Source organism: Mustela nivalis, assembly GCF_964662115.1.
Source record: "Mustela nivalis genome assembly, chromosome: 6".
Classification (NCBI taxonomy): Eukaryota; Metazoa; Chordata; class Mammalia; order Carnivora; family Mustelidae; genus Mustela; species Mustela nivalis.
The window spans coordinates 33,858,943-33,878,838 of record NC_139025.1 but is presented as its reverse complement, the minus strand read 5'-3'; the positions used below and the strand labels follow the sequence as shown (position 1 = coordinate 33,878,838).

The window sequence follows — 19,896 nt, the reverse complement described above, 5'->3', positions numbered from 1 at the left end:
AAGAAATAGGACCACAATCAAAAGATCTAAATGTCAAAGTCAAATCTGATTTTCTAATCCTAAATGGGGGGGGGGGGGAGTAGAAGAGGAGGAGCGGCCAAATAACAATCTTAACTATGACACATTCTTAGGCAAATTTGAGAAAACTATAAAACCTTCTTTTAAAACTGGCCCAAACAGAGGCACCTGGATGGCTCAACCCATTAAGCACCTGCCTTCAGCTCAGGTCATGATCCCTGGGTCCTGGGATTTAGCCCAGCATAGAGCTCCCTGCTCAGCTGGGATCCCGCTTCTCCCTCTCCGTGCCACTTGGCCTACTTGTGCTCTGTGTCAGATAAATTAATGAAATCTTAATATTAAAAACTGCCCAACACTTAGGGCGCTATGCTTTTTTTTTTTATAGCCCTTCTACGGATTAATTCTCAAGACACTCTCTCCTCCTGGAGACAGCTCACAATTCAGTGGGAAAGCTATGTAAACCAATATTCACTTTACAGTCTGGGTGGTATTAACAGAGGTCTGTCTGAAGGAGGCACAGTGGTGATGGAGCAAACGGAGTGCCTCGAAAACTCAGGGATATCTTCCCACTGCAGGTGACATTTCGTGGGATCATGGAAAATGAAAAGGGGCATCCAAGCTCAAACCTTACGACCATACTCGGGCAATTCGATTCAACCCCCAACTTGGCCTAGAAGCCTCTTCTATGTGCTTCTCACCACGGTAAACTTCCCTTCTCGAAATATTTATCAAACCTCGCTAGTTGGTCCATCTCTCCATTAAACCGTGGCCTCTCTTAGGCAAAACGGGATGATTCATAGTTCTATAAACCCACTGCCCAGCTCAATAAAGGAAAAGGAGATGAAAGCCTCAATTAATGAGTAAAGTCAGCAGACCTCCGTAAAAACCAGCAGGCCGTGGCGTCTGGGTGGCTCAGTGGGTTAAGCCTCTGCCTTCGGCTCAGGTAATGATCCCGGGGTGCTGGGATCGAGCCCCGCATCGGGCTCTCTGCTCAGCAGGAGCCTGCTTCCCTTCCTCTCTGTCTCTCTGCCTGCCTCTCTGCCTACTTGTGATCTCTGTCAAATAAATAATAAAATCTTTAAAAAAAAAAAAAAAAAAAAAAACAGCAGGCCGAGCAGCATGTTCCTACGGATTGGGATCGCTCTGTCCAGTGTGCTTCCCTCAGAGGAATGGGTGGGGGCCATTAAAGAGTATCGCCCCCAGACTCACGAAAAGGAACGGGGGAGAGCTCAAGATTCGCCCAGCAAACAAGGAACCTCGCTGCTGGTCAGGGTATGCAGGGACTGCTGCTCGGGACAGGCGTTCAAGAACCTATGAACGCTGCCCGACCCGTTCTTTTACTTACATGCGCGAGGGAAAGATTTCAATTCGGTCTTTGCCCGACATTCTGACGATGATAGTAAGGCTCGAATCACCGGCCGGGCAACCGTGGCTGCAAAAGCCCCAGCCACAGGGTCTTCCTCTACCGGAGTCAGCTGGTTGTGTCACCTGATCTCCTCGCGTTGCTAAGTGGCAGCTGGGATACGTATATACCATTCTTCACTTCCGCTTCCTGTTGGCACGTGGGGAGGGTGGGGGAGAACGAGACAGAGGCGATGCCCGGATGTTAAGGCTTCGGACCCCCCTCAACGAACCGCCCCTCACTTCCGCTTCTCCTTCTAGCCCCTCCCCCTCCAGCTCCCAGGAGGCTGCGCAAGACTTTGCACGCGCGGGGTGAAAGAACAAGAGAGAAGAGTACACGCCTTTTCTTCTTTCACTTTTCCATCTTTGGTCACAGCGCCACCTCATGGTTGGCTGAAGCTTCGAGAGAGAATTAATTCTTCAAGGACAAAGAGTCAGTTTAGCTCTTCCCTGCGCCTTGAAGCTTATTTAACGAAAACGATAGCTATCGAGAAAGCGTACGTTTCGGGCCCTCCTTTAGTCTTCATTTTTTTTTTCGGAGGACCTAGACTCTATGGTCAGTGAGGAAGAGGGACCTCTTCTGTTGGCGCTTGCGTGATGCGAGGTGGTTCCGCATGCGCGGTGGGGTAGAACCAAGCGCACGCTGAGGAGGATCGGCCGCTGCTGTGGCTGGACTGTCTGCTCTCTGCTATTAAAGAGCACGGCACGGGATCCCGGCGCGGGATTCAGATACATACCTCAGGTGACTAGTCCCCCAGATCGGTTTCTTCAAGAACTCACTTTGGTTGTGTCCAGAGACTTGGGTGGTCGAGAGAGGATAGGCCCTGGAGTAACACCCCTCCCTTTCCCGTTCCTGCGCGGGAAGTGTCCGACACCACCCGGCGCCGCCGGGTGGGTCTTCCGTGTTAACGCGGTGTCATTGTACGAGCGGAGGAATCTGGTGAAGCAAAGTGGGCCAAGTGACCGTACAGCCTTTTCGATATGCTCTAAGTGAGGACACTTTGAGATGGGGGCGGCCTCGGGAAAACGCTGTGACACCCCCGCCCCAGGACGCTGAGCACTTTGCTTTTTCTGGGCCTGAGAATCCCACCACTACATGGCTTCCCCCCCCCGCATCCACCGAGAATCCTACCACTACATGGCTTCCCCCCCACCATCCACCCCACCAAATACTCTCTCTCAGTGGGACCAGACCAGACACTTGAAGGGACCATTGGGGTGGGCCGCAGTGTTGACAAGAGCTGGGTTAAAAAGATCCAAGAGTAGTTTGTCCGATAATTTATTTTTTTCTAGTTGGCGTTCATATTACTATCGCTTGACTTGTGCATCTTTATAGAATGAGTCATCCCTTGCATCGAAACTAAAACATAGTGTTGAAGAGTTCACTATTGTTAGTATCGGTTTTCCATATTTCAGCACCACTGAGAGAAAGATCAGGGAATTTGGGAGTTAAAATGGTATTCGGCCTGAAGCCCCTATTATCCCCCAAACTTGGCTACTTTAATTATCATTAGGCAAGAAACATTGTTGTACAGAGAAATCTCGCAGTTGAGGTTATCAAGGAAAAAAAAAAAACAAAAACTTGTGATTATGTGTCTTTCAATAGTTCGTGAATTATATAGAGCTTTACTGCGTATTTTGAGTTGATCGGACGCCAGACTGCCAGTTAATGATTCTCCTAGGATTTTGAAAAAACACACAGTAATTGTAGAGATTGGTGCTTCTATTTAAACTACAGTGAAATAGTTTAAAAGCTTATTTGCGTAGCACTCCTATACTACAAACTAATGTTCAGAGATCGTTACCGATAAGCTTTAGAGCCAATTAGAATTATCAAGAGTTGTCTCTGTCTCGTAACACACTTAACTGTGGAGAGGAGTGGGGACTTCCTGGATTATGGTTACTTGACCATGCACTGGTGTGAGAAAGAAGTTCTGTCTACCATTTGACTGGGCAAAATTACTGACAATGCAGGGTATTTGAAATTCGCTTGGAGTTGAGTATATTTTGAAAGACAATTCTTTTGTACCAAAGAACACATACCATATTGTAGTACTCTGACCTACTGAGGCTCTGTGGGTTAAAGGTATTCTGGGTTTAAAATCAGAAGACTCAGTTTTAGTTCCTGTCCCAGTACTTACTAAGCATTTATCCTTGAGAAAGACATTTAATATTTCTGTTCTTTGGTTCCCTTTTAATCCCTTTTAATGCTTTCATAGTACTTTATACTGCTTTCATAGTACTTTATACTGCTATTACTTACTTACTAGTTTGTTTCCCACTCTGTACTTAACTTCCTTAGGTAAGAAAGGAGCCTGCTTAAGATTCGATTCTCCCTCTTCCCTACTTGCTAGCTGTCTTTATCTCTTCTCTGTCAGTAGTGCTTAGTACATAGATATTGCACAAATTACTGTTTAACAAATCAAGTTACCAAATAGAAATAGTATCTCTTTGCCTTTTAATGTCATATTTGTATAGCAAATTACACTTCGCAAATTTTTACATATATGTCTCATTTGATAACACTCCACAAACCTGTGAGGTCCATGACACAGGCTAGAAACTACAATTTAATGGGAATGCATTTCCCAAGCAATCACAGCTAGTAAGTAGAGCAAGGGCTGGGATCCATGTCTAGAACTATTGTGTAGTTACTGGTTACTTTCTGCATTAAATAACATACCTTTGGCTGTGTCCTTTGTGTACCCTGTATAAAGTAAAAAGAATGGTACCTCTTAAGGTGGTAGTATTCATATCTCCTGCTGGGATTCTTTTACAGTATTGCCTGTGTTCTTTAATCATCAAATTAAGTCTAGCTTCTCCAGAATTAACCAGCTTTACTATTTGAATAAACCTGGTAAGTGAATACGGTTAGCCCATATTAAATCTTCTAAAACTGTTTTCACACATTTCTGTGACACCATTTATTTTGATACCCAGTTTGAAACTTCTGGCCCTCAGACTTTAGTGCTTTACATATAGTTGTCCAAAAGAAAGAAAAGTAAAAAAAAAAAATACAACTTTGTTGAAGAATGAAACAACCAGCTCAGCTGTTTCTTGGCGGGTAATTCTGTCCATTGAACATCTACTTCTCTTTATTTGCTAAATCCCTATTTTGCCAAGCTACACAGAAATGCATTTCTGCCACTGTGCTTTTTTTCTTTTTGTTGAACAGGATAGATTAGTATTAAAAGCTTGCATTGATCTCTGGTATCTGCTTTAGTACTAAATATATTAATGTAACTTTTTTTTTAAAAGATGTTTCTTACTAATCTATTTGTTGGTAATATTGAATGAAAATACAGCCTAGTGAATAAGAGCACGGACTATGGATCCAAGCTTCGTAGGTTCAGATTCTGACTTACCACTTGTTAGCAGTATGTGACAGAACAAGTTACTTGGCCTGGGTTTCTCTTTCTTCAACTATAAAATGGAGAGAACTAGGGAGAGAGGCAGTGCCAGATCATGTAGGACCATGTAGGTAGTAGAAAGATGTAAAATCAGTGGGAAGCCACTGTGAAGATACTTGTGGATTCAGTTAACAGTTCTCAACTGCACTGCCCCAGAACTCTGGGGTTCTGAGCTGGTGCATGGATGTTCTGTCTTTAAGATCAAGTAATGGCAGCCTTATTCCCAATTAATTAATCAGGAAAAAACTGGGGCACCTTCGTGGCTCACTTGGTTAAGCACCCAGCTCTTGATTTTAAGGCTCCAGTCATGATCTCAGTATTGTGAGATGGAGCCCCACATCAGGCTCTTGCTAAGTGTGGAACCTGCTTAAGATTCTCCATCTGCCGTACTTGCTCACTGTCTTTCTTTCTCTCTCTCTCTCTCTCTCTCTCTCTCAAAAAATAAATTTTCACACATTTTCATAGGCCTTTAGGTCCTATTCCCACCTATTTTCTGAACCTTGAGAATAGTAAATTAGTTAAGGTTAGTAAGAAAATGTGAAAATCATCAGCTATGATTAGTTTTATAGCTTTCTTTTACAAATATACTTCTCTGCATAGTATGATTTCAGTCTTGTGGGTCATAAAAGGAGTGGCACTAAGTGTAGGTTGGGTAGATCAAAGGGAATTGTTTTAAATATACTTAATGCTTGGAGTTTGAGACTCTCGAATTTTATTGTAATGGAGTTCTATAAAGGTATTCTCAAGATTGGGTATACCTGTTCAATAAAAGAAAAGTATTTATTTAGTTGCATTTAGTTATATTGAATATTTTTTGTGATTAGTAAAGTTTTAGGTTTTGTCTTAACATATGATACTGTAATTTTGGCTAAAATGATAGAGTATATTACTTGATACATGATTAGTACTATGGTTCATATAGTCAGAAGATTCTTCCCTTTATATAGTGGGTGGTAGTATATTGTCTTAGCCGACTCGGAGAATGAGTAGCTTTAGTTTTACTGATAAGTTTATAGTAGTAGTGATGCTTACCATCATTTGTTATTTCTTAAGGTGGTTGTATTAAAATAGTATTTTACTCTTGAGGTGTACCTTTAATCCTTAGGCCTCAAAGTACTTTATAGATGGTCATTATTTTTTATGATTCCTCTAAAACTGATGTCAGAGAATCACCCAGGCCTTAAAAAAATGTGGAGCAAAGTAAAAAAGCTTGATTCCTGAATATCTGTCTGTTTTCTGGTACCATTTAAGAACTTTAAAGAGAAGACTAATCATTTCTTCCAGTGACAAGATAGGAAAATTGATTGACATTTCTTTATTTTGACCTTAACTGAATACTCATTTAATTCTTTTGTTTAAAATGCAGAATGCCGGGTCTAAGTTGTAGATTTTATCAACACAAATTTCCTGAGGTGGAAGATGTAGTGATGGTGAATGTAAGGTCCATTGCTGAAATGGGGGCCTATGTCAGCTTGCTGGAATACAACAATATTGAAGGCATGATTCTTCTTAGTGAGTTGTCCAGAAGGCGTATTCGTTCTATAAACAAACTGATCAGAATTGGCAGGAATGAATGTGTGGTTGTCATAAGAGTGGACAAAGAAAAAGGTAAGTGATAAAAATATCTAAAATACAAATTTCAGATTTAAAATGGTTTTACATTTTTTTTTTTGTAAATTCCTGACTGCTGTAAAAACAAAACAAAAACATCTCCCTTTATACTTAAAAACTTATTTTTACATACAAAGTTGTTAGAGAAGGATGCCAGTTACCCATCTAAGCAAGACCTCTTCTTGTATGTAGTGGTTTAATTAGCACATCCTAGGGCTAGTTTGCATCAGGTAGCTTGACTTTTATCCCCAGAGGTTACCTGAATATTGATAGTTGACTCATTATGGCTAAACTCAGAAGAGACAGATAAGTAAACCAGAGTATTAGTTCCTATATTTGTAAGATGCTTTTTTATTGAGGGGTGCTTGGGTTACTCAGTTAGGAGTCTGACTCTTGATCTCAGTTCAGGTCTTGTTCTCAGGGTTGTGAGTTCAAGCCCCGTGGGCTCCATGCTGGGTGTAGAGCCCCTTTAAAAAAAAAAAAAAAAAGAGATACTTTTTTCTTGATTTAAAGCTAAATTTGTGATCAGATTATTGGAAGAACATGGAAAAGGGGCAAAGGTAAATGGATTTTAGGAATATTTTATGTAAATTTTGAAAAATGGAATATATTGCAAACATATACCCAAAACCCAATATTCTGTGTCTCTTTGATTATTAGGATGTTCATGTTCTGTGAATATTCATTCAGTGTCCAAAATTGCTAAACATTTGAGGAAACAGGAAAGTATGACCCACACGGAACAGAAAAAGCAACCAATGGAGATTGACCTAGAGGTGACCTTAATATTGGAGTTAGCAGATAAGGATTTTAAAGCAGATTTTGCAACTGTTCAAGGATATTAGGAAAATAAGCTTGTAATGAAGGAACAAAATGAAATCTCAGTAGAGGCATTAGAAACTCTCACAAAAAAACTAAATATAAATTCTAAAATTAAAAGTATAATATCAAAAAGTCTCACCAAATGGGCTAACAGCAGGCGAAAGATGGCAGAAAGCTCAAGTCAGGCTTGCAGGTAGTTCATTTAAAAGAATGAGTCTGAAGAACAGAGCAGGAAAAAAGCAACTTTTCAAATATTAAAAGCTCTATTCCAAGAGAAGAGAGAGAAAGGGGAGAAAATATATTTGAGAAAATATACTGACCAAAGTTTCCCATATTTGACAAACTGGAGAAGCTTAGCAAACCTCGAGCAGGATAAATATTGATAAGACCACATCTAAGGGGACGCCTGGGTGGCTCAGTCGGTTAAGCCACTGCCCTCGGCTCAGGTCATGATCCCAGGGTCCTGGGATCGAGTCCCACATCAGGCTCCTTGCTCAGCAGGGAGCCCCCTTCTTTCTCTGCCTGCCACTCTGCCTGCTTGTGTGCATGCACGCTTGCTCGCTCTCTCTCTCTCACAAATAAAACTCTTTAAAAAAAGGAAAAGAAAGAAAAAGACCATATTTAGGCACATTATTGAAAAACAGAGATCAAGAAAATCTTGAAAATAGCCAGAGGAAAATGATTCTTGATTCACAGGGGAAGAGTAATACAAATTACTCTTAGTATGGTATTCTTACTGAAAATAATGGCTGCCTGAGCATTGAATGACATCTTTAAAGCACTGAAAGAGAAAATTTTTCATCCCAGAATTCTATAATATTTAAAGAAAATCTTCAACAGTGAAAATCAGAAATGACATTTTCAGGTAAATAGAAACTAAGAGGATTTATTACTTAATCTGCATTATAAAAAGTAGTAAAGGAAGTTATGCAGGCCCTTGAGGTGTGATGCCTGACCTGGGAAATATGTAAGGAAGTTTAAGAGACCATTTTTCTCTCCTAAATTCTTTAAAGTACATTTACATGCTTGTATCATTTTGTACCCATGGGATTTAAATTTATGGAGGTGACAGACAATATGGCGAGGCAGATTCCATGGCCACACCATGCCCATACAGGGCCACCATGAGGAGGAAGCACCAGTTTTGGTCAGGAGGCAGAAGGAGAATACAGAAAATACATAGAACATAGTTGACCCTTTGATGAATGGATGCCAAAAAGACAAGTACAGAATCCTTTGACTAGCTTTCATTTGGGTAGTTGAAATTGTTAGTTCCCTTCAATGAAGTGATAGAAAATATACAATTACATGATGATATAGATGCATTTCTGAAAACAAAAGTCTCTCATCTTCTCATGCAGTTTTTATTGATTTGATTTTAGTGGGGAATGAGTGTAGGTATGCCAGCCAACCAATCTGATGTAAAAATGTATCACAGTGGTAAGCTAGCACTTGGGCACAGATGATTTTTCTTTTTTCCAAAATTTTCTTGTATAGGATATATTGATTTGTCAAAAAGAAGAGTTTCTCCAGAGGAAGCAATCAAATGTGAAGATAAATTCACCAAATCCAAAACTGTAAGTTTAATTTTTGTGTGGAATTAGTCTACTATTTAATAAATAATCAGCATATAATATTCTTGGAAGAAAATTAAAACTGGATTTTCTGTACCTGTAATTCCATTTATAATTAGTTATATAGGATAAGTTGAAGACTTAGTTTCAAAAGAGTTATGACTTCAGTGTTTTTAACCTCATGGTAGTACTACCTTAAGGCATTGCTTATCGTCTAATACTCTAAAATGAGTATACCAGACGATAATGTTTTAAGTTATTTTAGGTTAAATTAACTATGGGTGATTTCAGTTGATTTGACTTAATCATAACATGTAGTTCTTGACTTTAAACCCCATTCTGGGATAAGAGTCACAGGGACAACCAGCTGTTGTATGTTAAGAATAAGCAAGAGTTTATAAAATGTGAATCCAGGAAAGCAAGGCAGGGAGGCCTGTTACTATTTTTTTTTTACTCCTAGTTTATTAGGGTTCTTTCTGTTTCATTTTCTTATTTTGGCTGTAATCTCCTACTTCTGTACAGTAATCATTAATGAAGCAAGAACAGCTATTTTTTCATTCTTCATATTGTCTGTAGTTTTTCTTCTCTGGTCCTATTTAGATTATCCTTCATTCTCTAGATCTTTGGTTCTTAATGGCAGTGTTTCCCTTGTGTCTGTTTTCTTTATTTTTTCATCTCTCATGTGTTTTTGTCTTCAGGATTAAATGCCAGGAAAATAGTGTTTAAAAGAAGAGAATATTTTTGAAATCTTAATTAACCCTACTTAAAAGAATAAAAATCTAAAAGGCAAAAGACCATTACCCAAATTTTTCCCTTTGTTTTACTGATGTGTTTACTACTACTGCAGTGTGGTTTACACATTAGAAAACACTATCAGGGGCGCCTGGGTGGCTCAGTGGGTTAAGCCCCTGCCTTCGGCTCAGGTCATGATCTCAGGGTCCTGGGATCGAGGCCCACATCGCGCTCTCTGCTCAGCAGGGAGCCTGCTTCCCTCCCTCTCTCTGCCTGCCTCTCTGTCTACTTGTGATCTCTCTCTCTGTCAAATAAATAAATAAATAAATCTTTAAAAAAAAAAAAAGAAAACACTATCAGGGGGCGCCTGGGTGGCTCAGTGGGTTAAAGCCTCTGACTTCAGCTCAGGTCATGATTTCAGAGTCCTGGGATTGAGCCCCGCATCAGGCTCTCTGCTCAGCAGGGAGCCTGCTTCCCCCTCTTTCTCTGCCTACCTCTTTGCCTACTTATGATCTCTGTCTGTCAAATAAAGAAATAAAATCTTAAAAAAAGAAAAGAAAAGAAAACACTATCAGTGAAATCCCTTATTAGTAAACTGAGGAGCTTGCCACTCAGAATGTAGCCAATAGCACTGACATTTCCTGACTGCTTAATGCAGGTTCCTCAAGTCCTACCAAGTTTGAGAAGCTTTGCTCTAGGAAACTGTCACTTTGTTTTGCCCCTTTAAGATATTATAAAATGAGCAATGTTAGTAGATCTTATCAGGATGATAAGGTGATGGAATGAAATAGCCAATGTTAGTTCCTTTTCTCACTCAACTTTCATGTGTAATGTGAAAACCTCTGTTTTATCGCCTTTCTCTTTCTTATGCCCTTTCATTTTTAGGAAATGAAAAAGAGTTTGGCAGCAGTGAGTAGGAGATAGGCACATTGAAGGATGACTTCTAAATGATAACAGAGCAAAAAAAGTACTAAATCTCAATCCTGTTCCATGCTTTCATGTGGAGTAGTAATAGTAATAGCTTATACTTGTATAACAAAAGTTTTGTATAACATACACATTTTAATTCATTCACATAATGTTTTCCAGTTATAATTGGGATAGGTTTGATCTCTCTGTAGTTAAAAGGAGAGATGCTGGTATTTCCCTTTTCCAGAAGAGGAAACAAATTTAGAGAGGTGGATTGGTCCCTAAGTCAACTTGATCTAGGTCTTAGGACACTAAGTTTTGTACTTAGTGTCCTACTTTTATACTTGTTAAACCCACTTAAGTGTTATAGGAAAGCGAATATTCCTCTATGAAAAAGGAACTTACTGCGTGTTAACCCTTTGTTGTTGAGGAATTACTGTAGTGTAACCAAAGATTTGTTTTATATTCTGTCTACTGAAATGTAAAAATACCTTTTTTGTTTTTTTTAAGATCTCTTATCTTTGAATTATCGAACTCTTCATTTTGTGTCCAGGTTTACAGCATTCTTCGTCATGTTGCTGAGGTGTTAGAGTACACCAAGGACGAGCAGCTGGAGAGCCTGTTCCAGAGGACTGCCTGGGTCTTTGATGACAAATACAAGAGACCTGGATACGGTGCCTATGATGCATTTAAGCATGCAGTCTCGTAAGAACACCTTCTTGGCTCTGGTTCTACCTTGAGATCACAGCTGCTGGGTCTAGCACACAAGTTGAGAGCCTGACATGTAATCATAGCACAACACCCACATATTACGTCCTTTCCAAATTTAGATAAAAATATTTCCATGTAAAAGACCCGTAATGTGGGCCAATCCTATATAGCCAAGCATATATAATTGTGTACACCTTAGTTTTCGTGAACCATATGGTTTTGTCTCACGTTTTCCCCTCCTGGTTTTGCTATTTTCCTAGCTAACTTCAGGGTCACTGTAGATGTCTCATCTACAACTGTACCTTGTTTTCTTTACCTCAGTTCCTTAGACCTTCAGCCCATGCCACTTTAGCCAGTTTCCATATGGGCTCACCCTGGGTCTTAGAATTTGTGCTCTTCTAAAACCTTGAATTCATATATTCTGTTCTTTTACCACAGACAGTTTCCTGTCTTTCCAGCTCCCTCATAGTTAGTCCTGCTCTGTCTTAATTCTTATGCCAGACTCTGATTCCAAATCTTTTTCTTCCTCCGTGTTTTTTCACCCTTTCCTGCCTTCTCTTTCTGACTCAGCATAGACATACCAAGGTCCATCATTTCAGCAACTTTCTTGCCAATATCATGAGCTTTTGCCCTGTTTTTCCTTCTGTTACATCCAGCCTTGGATCGATGTTCCTGCCTTCTCTGCACTTGTAGAATGCGGGGTGCCGCTAGGAAAAACCAGAGTCTTGCAGGTCGGTGCCACTGCATATTCGTCATCGTCTCCAACCTCAGCTGCGCCTTCCACTGCTGCCTCACATTCTCTCTGCTCTTTGTCAGTTCTTCCTCCCATTCTTAGAGTGGCTGTTTTAGAGCTTTTACACACTCTCTACCAGATACCCACTCCCCTTTCCTTCGCTGTCTACAGGTTTTATAAAGAAAATAGAAGCCATTGCCCAAAATCTCTACTCCCTCCACTGTCTCAGCGGCCTTCTCTCCCATCTGTCATTACCTCCTGCCTCCCGCCATGCTGATCTCGTATCCTTACTGCTCTCAGACTAATCTTACCACCTGTGCGCAGCTACTTCTCTGGGGTTTTATCCATCATGCCCTCCTCATTCCCTCTTCGGTGTCTTCCGCCTTTCTTTTTGTTGATTTTGCTCCATCAGCATAAAAATACGCTCCAATTTCTCCCATTCACACTAAAAGCAGAGTATACTTTCTCTCTGCTTTCTCTTGCAGGAAGCACTGTGTCTTCTCTTTTTAAAATAGCTGGACTCCTTCAGTTCTCTGTATTTAACTGTCTCTCCGTCTGCTCATCCTACTCCTTCCCAACTGTTAATGCTCCCCACGCAGCCTCTCCACTACACTGAGGTTACTTCCAGCCTTCGTGCTGCCGAAGAATATTAGTCCCCTCAGCTCTCAGAATGGCCGAGTGGACCTGGGACTGATAGAGCCTCCAGCAAGCCGGCTCATTTGGGCGTCCAAATCCTTTCCAGTCCCCCCCACCCACCATGTGACCTTTTTTTCATACCACATTGTGAGAAATGTAAGACTAATAATAATTATAAGAACAAACATTTACAGATTTCTCACAGCAGCACATGGTATAAGTGCAGTTATTATCCGTGTCTTAGAGATGAGGAAATTGAGCCAGAGATTAAATATTTTGTCCACATGCACAAAATTAGCAAATGGAAAAGCCCCAATCAAACCTAGACACTGGCTCCCATCTGGAGTTTATGCTGTTAACCATTAAGCACTGCTTTATATTTCTGTCCTCTGTGACTTCAGTCCTGCATGCCTTCCGTCCCTTGGCGTGCTGTCATCCTCCTTCCCGAGCTCAGCTCCCTCGCTTCCACCTTCAGCTCCCCTTCCATTACCACTCAGCAGCGCCCTACGTTTTTCCCCTTTTCCTTAACATTCTTTTGCTTCATCAGCCATGCAGTGACTGTCCACGTTTAACTAATGATAATTCTTTGCTACATGTCCTTCTTATTTTTTTTTTAATTAAGAACTAAAATTTTTGAGATAGTTAGAAATAGTGTTTTACCCTTCCCAACCCATTCCCTTCACTCATCATTGGTAACTATTATCATAACTAGTTATCATTGGTAATTACTATTCTGCAATTAGTATGCAGCATTATTTACATTTCTGCAGATTTATTGCATATATGTACCTACAAAGTATATATAGAATCATTTTTGTATTACTCTATTTAAACTTTTAAAAAAAAGGGAATTTACTCCATTGTAGCTTTCTGTACCTTACAGTTTTACTTGTAAGGCTGTTAATGAACAGGATTCTCCAAAGTGATAGATGCGGACCTACTTCATACTAATTTCTATGTAGTGTATTTCATTGTAAGACTATGCTTTATTTGTTTCCCTGTTAAGAGATAATAGGTTATCCTCCCCTCTTCCCCCCCCCCCCACTTTTTTCCCTTTTTTTTCAACCATGCTATTATGAATATCCATGTACATGTCTCCGTGTACATTTGGGAGTTTCTAAGATATATAAATAGCAGTAGAGTTGCTGGGTTATAGGATTGAATATATGCATCTTTAAATTTACTCGGTTTTGCCAAAATATTCTCCAGGTTGGTGTTCTACAATTTGTATTTCCTCTACCAGTTGTATAAGCATTCCTGTTTCTCTTCATCCTCACCAACATTTGGTGTATATCTCAGATTATTTCCCTTTTGTCAAACTGATGGGTGTAGAAGAGTACCTTGTTTTTGGTTTGCATTTTACTGGTTGTTGGTGGAGTTAACAGCTTTTCATAGGTTTACTGTTTCTTCTGTGAAAACATCTGTTCATCTCTTCTGCTTATTTTCTGGTGGTTTGTCTTGTTATATTTTGTAAGCAGTATTAGCTGAGTGAAAGTTCCCTCCACCCAAATTCTTTCACGTTTCATTCCCTAACCCCGCTTTTTAGGCCCGATAGGCCATTTCTGTTTTAATACTGTACAGATTTCTTAAAACAATGCTGTCTTTGCTTCTTTTAGTCATTATTTCAATTTTTTTCATTTGTTCATGTTCCACAAGCATGCTGGTGCCTGAGACCCTGCCTGGTCTTGTGGCACTCCGATGAATTGCCACTTCAGTCGGAGCAGCCCTACCTGAGCCCACTAACTGAAAGTAATACCTTCCTGTCCTGACTTCCCAGGATATACTTTTATCTTAAATTTGCTTGTATGTTTTAGTTCTTTTCAAGCTCTTTGAAGCAGGGACTAAGTACCTGGAAATGTAATTATAGTGGGATGTCCGGTATATGAGACATTTTTTAATTCCTTGCTTTAACTAGATCTCTAAAATTTTTCTTCAGATACTAGCTGGATGTTTTCTTTTTGTCATAGTAGTGCCAAGTGCTTTGCCTGCATTCTCATTTAGTACCACAACCAGTGAAATGTATAGTTTTCATCCTCATTTTATAGTTTGGAAACTGAGGTCTGGAAAGTCCCCAAAACACATAGTTAATGAAGTGTAAAGCTAAGATTTGAACTCTGTTCTGACCCTAAAGCCTGGGCTCTTAAACATTATTAAATGGTATTGTGTTTGGTGTTACAGTTATCTGTAAAGTAACCTTGGCCTTTTGTGTTTTTGTGTGTGTGTGTTTTGTTTTGCTTTAATTAGAGACCCATCTATTTTGGATAGTTTAGATCTGAATGAAGATGAACGGGGAGTACTTATTAACAATATTAATAGGCGTTTGACACCACAAGCTGTCAAAATTCGAGCAGGTAAGTGATTTTTTTTTAATGATCTTTAAAATATTTTGCATGAACCAAAAAGCTGTTAAATAATGGGTGTTACCAAAGAATATATTGTTGCATTAGTATCTGCAAGTATTTCTGTTTCTTATAACAAGAAGAGTTTAAGAAATTTTTTTTGCTTCTTTTGAACCATCATAAAATAAATGTATATGTTGACACAAGTGAAAACTGTCATGTATGCATTTAGCTAACCTTAAGTTAGTCCTTTTTTTTTTTTTAAGATTTTATTTATTTATTTGAGAGGGAGAAGGAGACTCTCTGCTGAGCAGAGAGCCTAACATAGGGCTCAAACCTAGGACCTTGAGATCATGACCTGAGCTGAAGGCAGACTCTTAACTGACTGAGCCACCCAGGCACCCCAGCCCTTTTTTTTTTTAAGGAGATGGCAAAGTACGGTATTGTCCTTTTGTGCCTCTGGATTAACCACTGTTAATACAGCTTCGGGTATATTCTTTCAGACATTTTTCTTAGGCACATATACTGTATAGGACTATATGCTGTTTACATTCAGACATAATTTTTTTGCTTTTACAGTGATTACATCATACTATGCAAAATTTTCCTCAGCTAGTTTTTTTCTAAGTTTATCGTGGTGGTTCTTCCATGCAGAACATGGGACTTTTTCTCAGTCTTTTTAATGACAAGGTATAATATTCATAAAGCAATAAACCAGTCCTTTCTTGGTGAACATTTCGGTTCTACTATTTTTTTCACTATTTAAAAAAAAAAAAAAAAAACACTACAAATTAGCAGACTTACAACATAGACACTTACCCATCTGTGTAAGTGTTCTATTAGGCAGGCTCCTAAAAGTGGAACCACTGGGCCAGAGTGGTGTGCAATTTCTAAACTGTTCTAAACAATTTGCAGTGATAAGGAAGTGAGTCACGGAGAGGTTGGAATCATAATTTTAACCCAGACATAGCCAGAAATCAAAATGTTTATTAGATTTCTATTTTTTTGTAATTCCGTCATTCAGGGGCTCAATGTGGAAGAGAAGATAGAATTTCACTGCATACTCAGCTAATTTATAGTTAAGAAAGTCAATAGTTGGGGTAGATATCAAATTGTGAAAGGGTGATAAAAACTTTAATAATTATTTGAATACCAGTATGTCTGCCACATCTCGGATTTCTTTTAAGCCCTTTCGGTATAAGTTTTTGAATTTCTGTAATTTCAGATATTGAAGTGGCTTGTTATGGTTATGAAGGCATCGATGCCGTAAAGGAAGCCTTGAGAGCAGGTTTGAATTGTTCTACAGAAACCATGCCCATCAAGGTGAGTAGTCCATATTCTCTCTCCCTGCTTCCAGCCTAAATCAAATCAGATTCTTTTTATGATCATATTTCATAACAAGTGTTACGAAAGATGGTTCTTGGTGATGTTGTCTAAGGGATGCTACTGCTGATGTCACAGTAATTAAAGATTTTGATTGGTGTTTGGTGCCAGAGGGCCAGCTGTGCTAAACTTAAAGAGTTCCTATGTCCATCACGCTCCTAGGACCTTGAAAAAGGGTAACATATTATCTCGTATTCACACACATCTTTTAGGAGTTTGATCTGAGTCTCTTTTAAGTTGTATCATTAACCAGATGGTTGTTATTCAGAATCTCTTGGATTTTGTTCCATCAGTTTAGTTTAGAACCAAATAAGAATTTTTGTCTGTTTTAGAAGCAAATTATCCATTATGCTGATGATGGCTACAGTTATTTTAGCTACCAAAGACACCTGGAAGTCATAATTCTACGTATTTGATATTGCAGTGGACTGTTGATACTGGATTTCATCACTGTATCAATTAGCTTTTGCTACCTTAACAGACCACCCCCAAATTGCTGACTTACAGGATTGGAAATCAAGTTTTGGGGTGATTTGCTAAGGCAGCAGAGTGCTAAAGAGTTCGTAAACATCGTAATAGTTTTGTGTTGTGTCGGTATGTCCATAATTAAATTTTTGTCTTCTTCCTTAGATTAATCTAATAGCTCCTCCTCGATATGTGATGACTACAACAACTCTGGAGAGAACAGAAGGCCTCTCTGTTCTCAATCAAGCTATGGCTGTTATTAAAGAAAAGATTGAGGAAAAGAGGGGTGTCTTCAATGTTCAAATGGAGGTAAGATCTATAGTGTGTCTGCCTTTTGCTTAAAATATTTATAAGAAATTTAGGGGCACCTGCCTGGCTCTGTCGGTAGAGCATGCAACTCTTGATCTCAGGGTTGTGAGTTCAAACCCCATGTTGAAGTTAGAGATTACTTTAGATAGATAGATAGATAGATAGATAGATAGATAATTTTAGATAGATAAATTTAAATCATCTAAATTATTTGCATTCTAAAATACTTTTAATCACTGCCTTTCAAAATATAAGATACGTGTAAGATTATAATTCTAAGCCTAAAATAATGATTGACTCAGAGGGTCCTAAAAGGGCTTTTTATAAGTAAATGAGAACTGTCATGCAGTGGTTATTCAAGACTAACGGCACTGATGGTGTTAGGTTTATCCCCCTGCCAAAGAGAAAAAAAATAGCTAACAAAAATGAGTGATCAGTTACTGTCAGAATTGAATTGGCAGGCTTAAAATTTGATCTCAGGATTAGAAACAACATGAGTCTGTATTTTCCTCATCTCAACAAAAATGAAACCTGTTTGGAAAGAAATAGTAATTTATTTTGAATCCAGAAGATGCATTTTTACAAGACATCTTGTGGGTTTGAATGATAGAGCCACTGAGATTATTTTCATATTTTTTGAGTTTTGGTTTATAGAAATAACAAAAATTTACTGTTTTACTACACACATATTTTTTTCCTATATTGTGTTACTCTTCTACATTTCTCCTCTTACTTATCTAATGGAATTTATTGATACAGTAGCACTCAAATGAAAAGATAGGGCAGAGTTGTTAGAAGGACAAGTGTTTCTTTAAGAGTTATTAAATGGGACCGAGCCCCGCATCAGACTCTCTGCTCAGCAGGGAGCCTGCTTTCTCCCTTTCTCTCTGCCTGCCTCTCTGCCTACTTGTGATCTCTGTCAAATAGATAAATAAAATCTTTAAATTAAAAAAAAAAGTTATTAAAATACTAGGCAGTAATAGTGTTGAAATGGAATTTGTGTACTGTTGAACTGCCTCACTTTGAAATTATGCCTCTGCTTCCACAGCCTAAAGTGGTCACAGATACGGATGAGACTGAACTTGCAAGGCAGCTTGAGAGGCTCGAAAGAGAGAACGCAGAAGTGGATGGAGACGATGATGCAGAAGAAATGGAAGCCAAAGCCGAAGATTAACTTTGTGGGAAACAGTCCATTTTAAGGAACACAAAGCAGCCCTTCCTGGCTGTAAACCCTAGACTTGAAAGTTTTCCAGTATTGAAAACTTCAAAGCTGAATATTTTTTATTTCCAAGTATTTAAATGTTCCAACAGACCAAAACCATGACATGTCCTCCTAAAAGTCAGCTGTTTTCACACAGAAGCTCCAACATTCAGCAGTTTAAGCGAGTGGGCCTAACTTCACTAGAGACAAATCTTTAACAGTCATAAAATTGGGCTTGTGGTTTCCATTTCTGATGTCTCCAGATTGGCACCCCTTTGTAGTTCAGTGCCTCCCTGAGATTTATCAGGGGCACCCAAAGCAAATAGCCTCAACCTTTCTACATAAAATGTATCAAGCAAAAATTAAATAAATTTCTGGGATATTTAACTATAGGCTTCTTCCTTCTTGTCACCAGTTAAAAAGCATTATGATTACGAAGACCCTAATTCTATTACTTTCATTTTAGTCTAGATGAAAATATAAGGGCAGGTGACCAAAGGATCTATACAGCAGATCCTTTCAAAAGGAGGGTGTAGAGAAAATAATGTTAACCACAGTTAAAGTTGACTCTTAGGGGAAAAAAGCCTTAAAATGCGAATTTTAAAATTACATAGGATGTGTGCCTTTTACCAACTTGAGACTGGGGACAATATATGGTATGAGGGAGAATTTTATCACACTGGTCCTTGTTGGTCTACTAAGCTGCTTGCCCTGAGTTTGTAATTCAGGGTGGTAAAATTTTTTGTTCTGTTTTATTTTTAAAGATGCTGCTTCTTTAGTCATTTTGAGTATCATTGCCCAACTTTTGATTTCTTTTCCATTAACATATTCACTAGTGCCACCTAGAGCTTCAGCTCTTTATAATGAATAGGAATCTGATTAAACACAATTACAGTGATTTTTCTACATTTCCATCATTTTTATGTTTAAGAGCTAATTGTTTAAATTAATTAAATTAATCTAAAGGTAAATAAATAAGGTAAATCATTTTCATAAATAACACACGGTTTGAAGTTACAGCTACATTAGCCAGGGTGTAGAAAGTCTTGAGTTACTTTGGGTATGTTTTATAGATTTAATCTCTTAGGAAACTTGAGGTACTAGATTTATTTTATTGATTATTCCTAAGAATAGCTATTTAAATACTTAAAAGATTAAACCTAACCCACCTTAATTGATTGAGTACTAGACTTAATTGAATATTAAAGGGACTGGAAAATAGAAGTGTGTTGGTGAGACAGTTATGCCATTTTTGGCTTGTCCCTGTTTAATTTAGCAGCCTTTACTTAGCTTTTTAAATCCAAAAGTAAAACTTCATATGGCTGTTGCCACAAGGTAGCCATAATTGCTAGTACATGCCATCCTGGGAACATTTAGAGGAGGATCTAGGTATACTCAAAATTGGCACATGATTTTCACTTTGGTCTTTTTGAAGAGTTAAAACAAGTCTGTAAAGCTTGTGGCATCAAAAATGGCCTCAAAATAACAACAGGTGCTCCTTAAATGTTAGTTGTAGGCAAGGAATTAAATTTCCATGTTGTTTACTGAATTTTTTACACTTTAAGGCATAACCCTTGAGAAATACTGGTGACCTCCACAGTGAGTGATTTTTATCCCATCCAAGCCTTTTGCTCACTTTCAC

The 19,896-nt window shown here is 38.8% G+C and overlaps 2 protein-coding genes across 2 annotated transcripts in view; one reads left to right on the top strand and one right to left on the bottom strand.

The window, feature by feature from the left end:
- Window positions 1-1,738, bottom strand: part of ATP6V1D (ATPase H+ transporting V1 subunit D) — a 29,664-nt gene extending 27,926 nt beyond the window's left edge. The window contains exon 1 of the mRNA XM_082734084.1: window positions 1,364-1,738. Coding sequence (XP_082590210.1) covers window positions 1,364-1,554 — 191 coding nt within the window. The 5' untranslated portion in view covers window positions 1,555-1,738. The remainder of the gene's footprint in view (window positions 1-1,363) is intronic.
- On the top strand, window positions 1,700-18,641 carry EIF2S1 (eukaryotic translation initiation factor 2 subunit alpha). The gene is made up of 8 exons (XM_082734083.1): window positions 1,700-2,161; window positions 6,196-6,437; window positions 8,760-8,839; window positions 11,031-11,182; window positions 14,802-14,908; window positions 16,122-16,219; window positions 16,910-17,053; window positions 18,102-18,641. The coding sequence occupies exons 2-8, from the start codon at window positions 6,197-6,199 to the stop codon at window positions 18,225-18,227; spliced, it is 948 nt and encodes a 315-aa protein (XP_082590209.1). The 5' UTR covers window positions 1,700-2,161; window position 6,196; the 3' UTR covers window positions 18,228-18,641.
- Window positions 18,642-19,896: the final 1,255 nt, after the last annotated feature.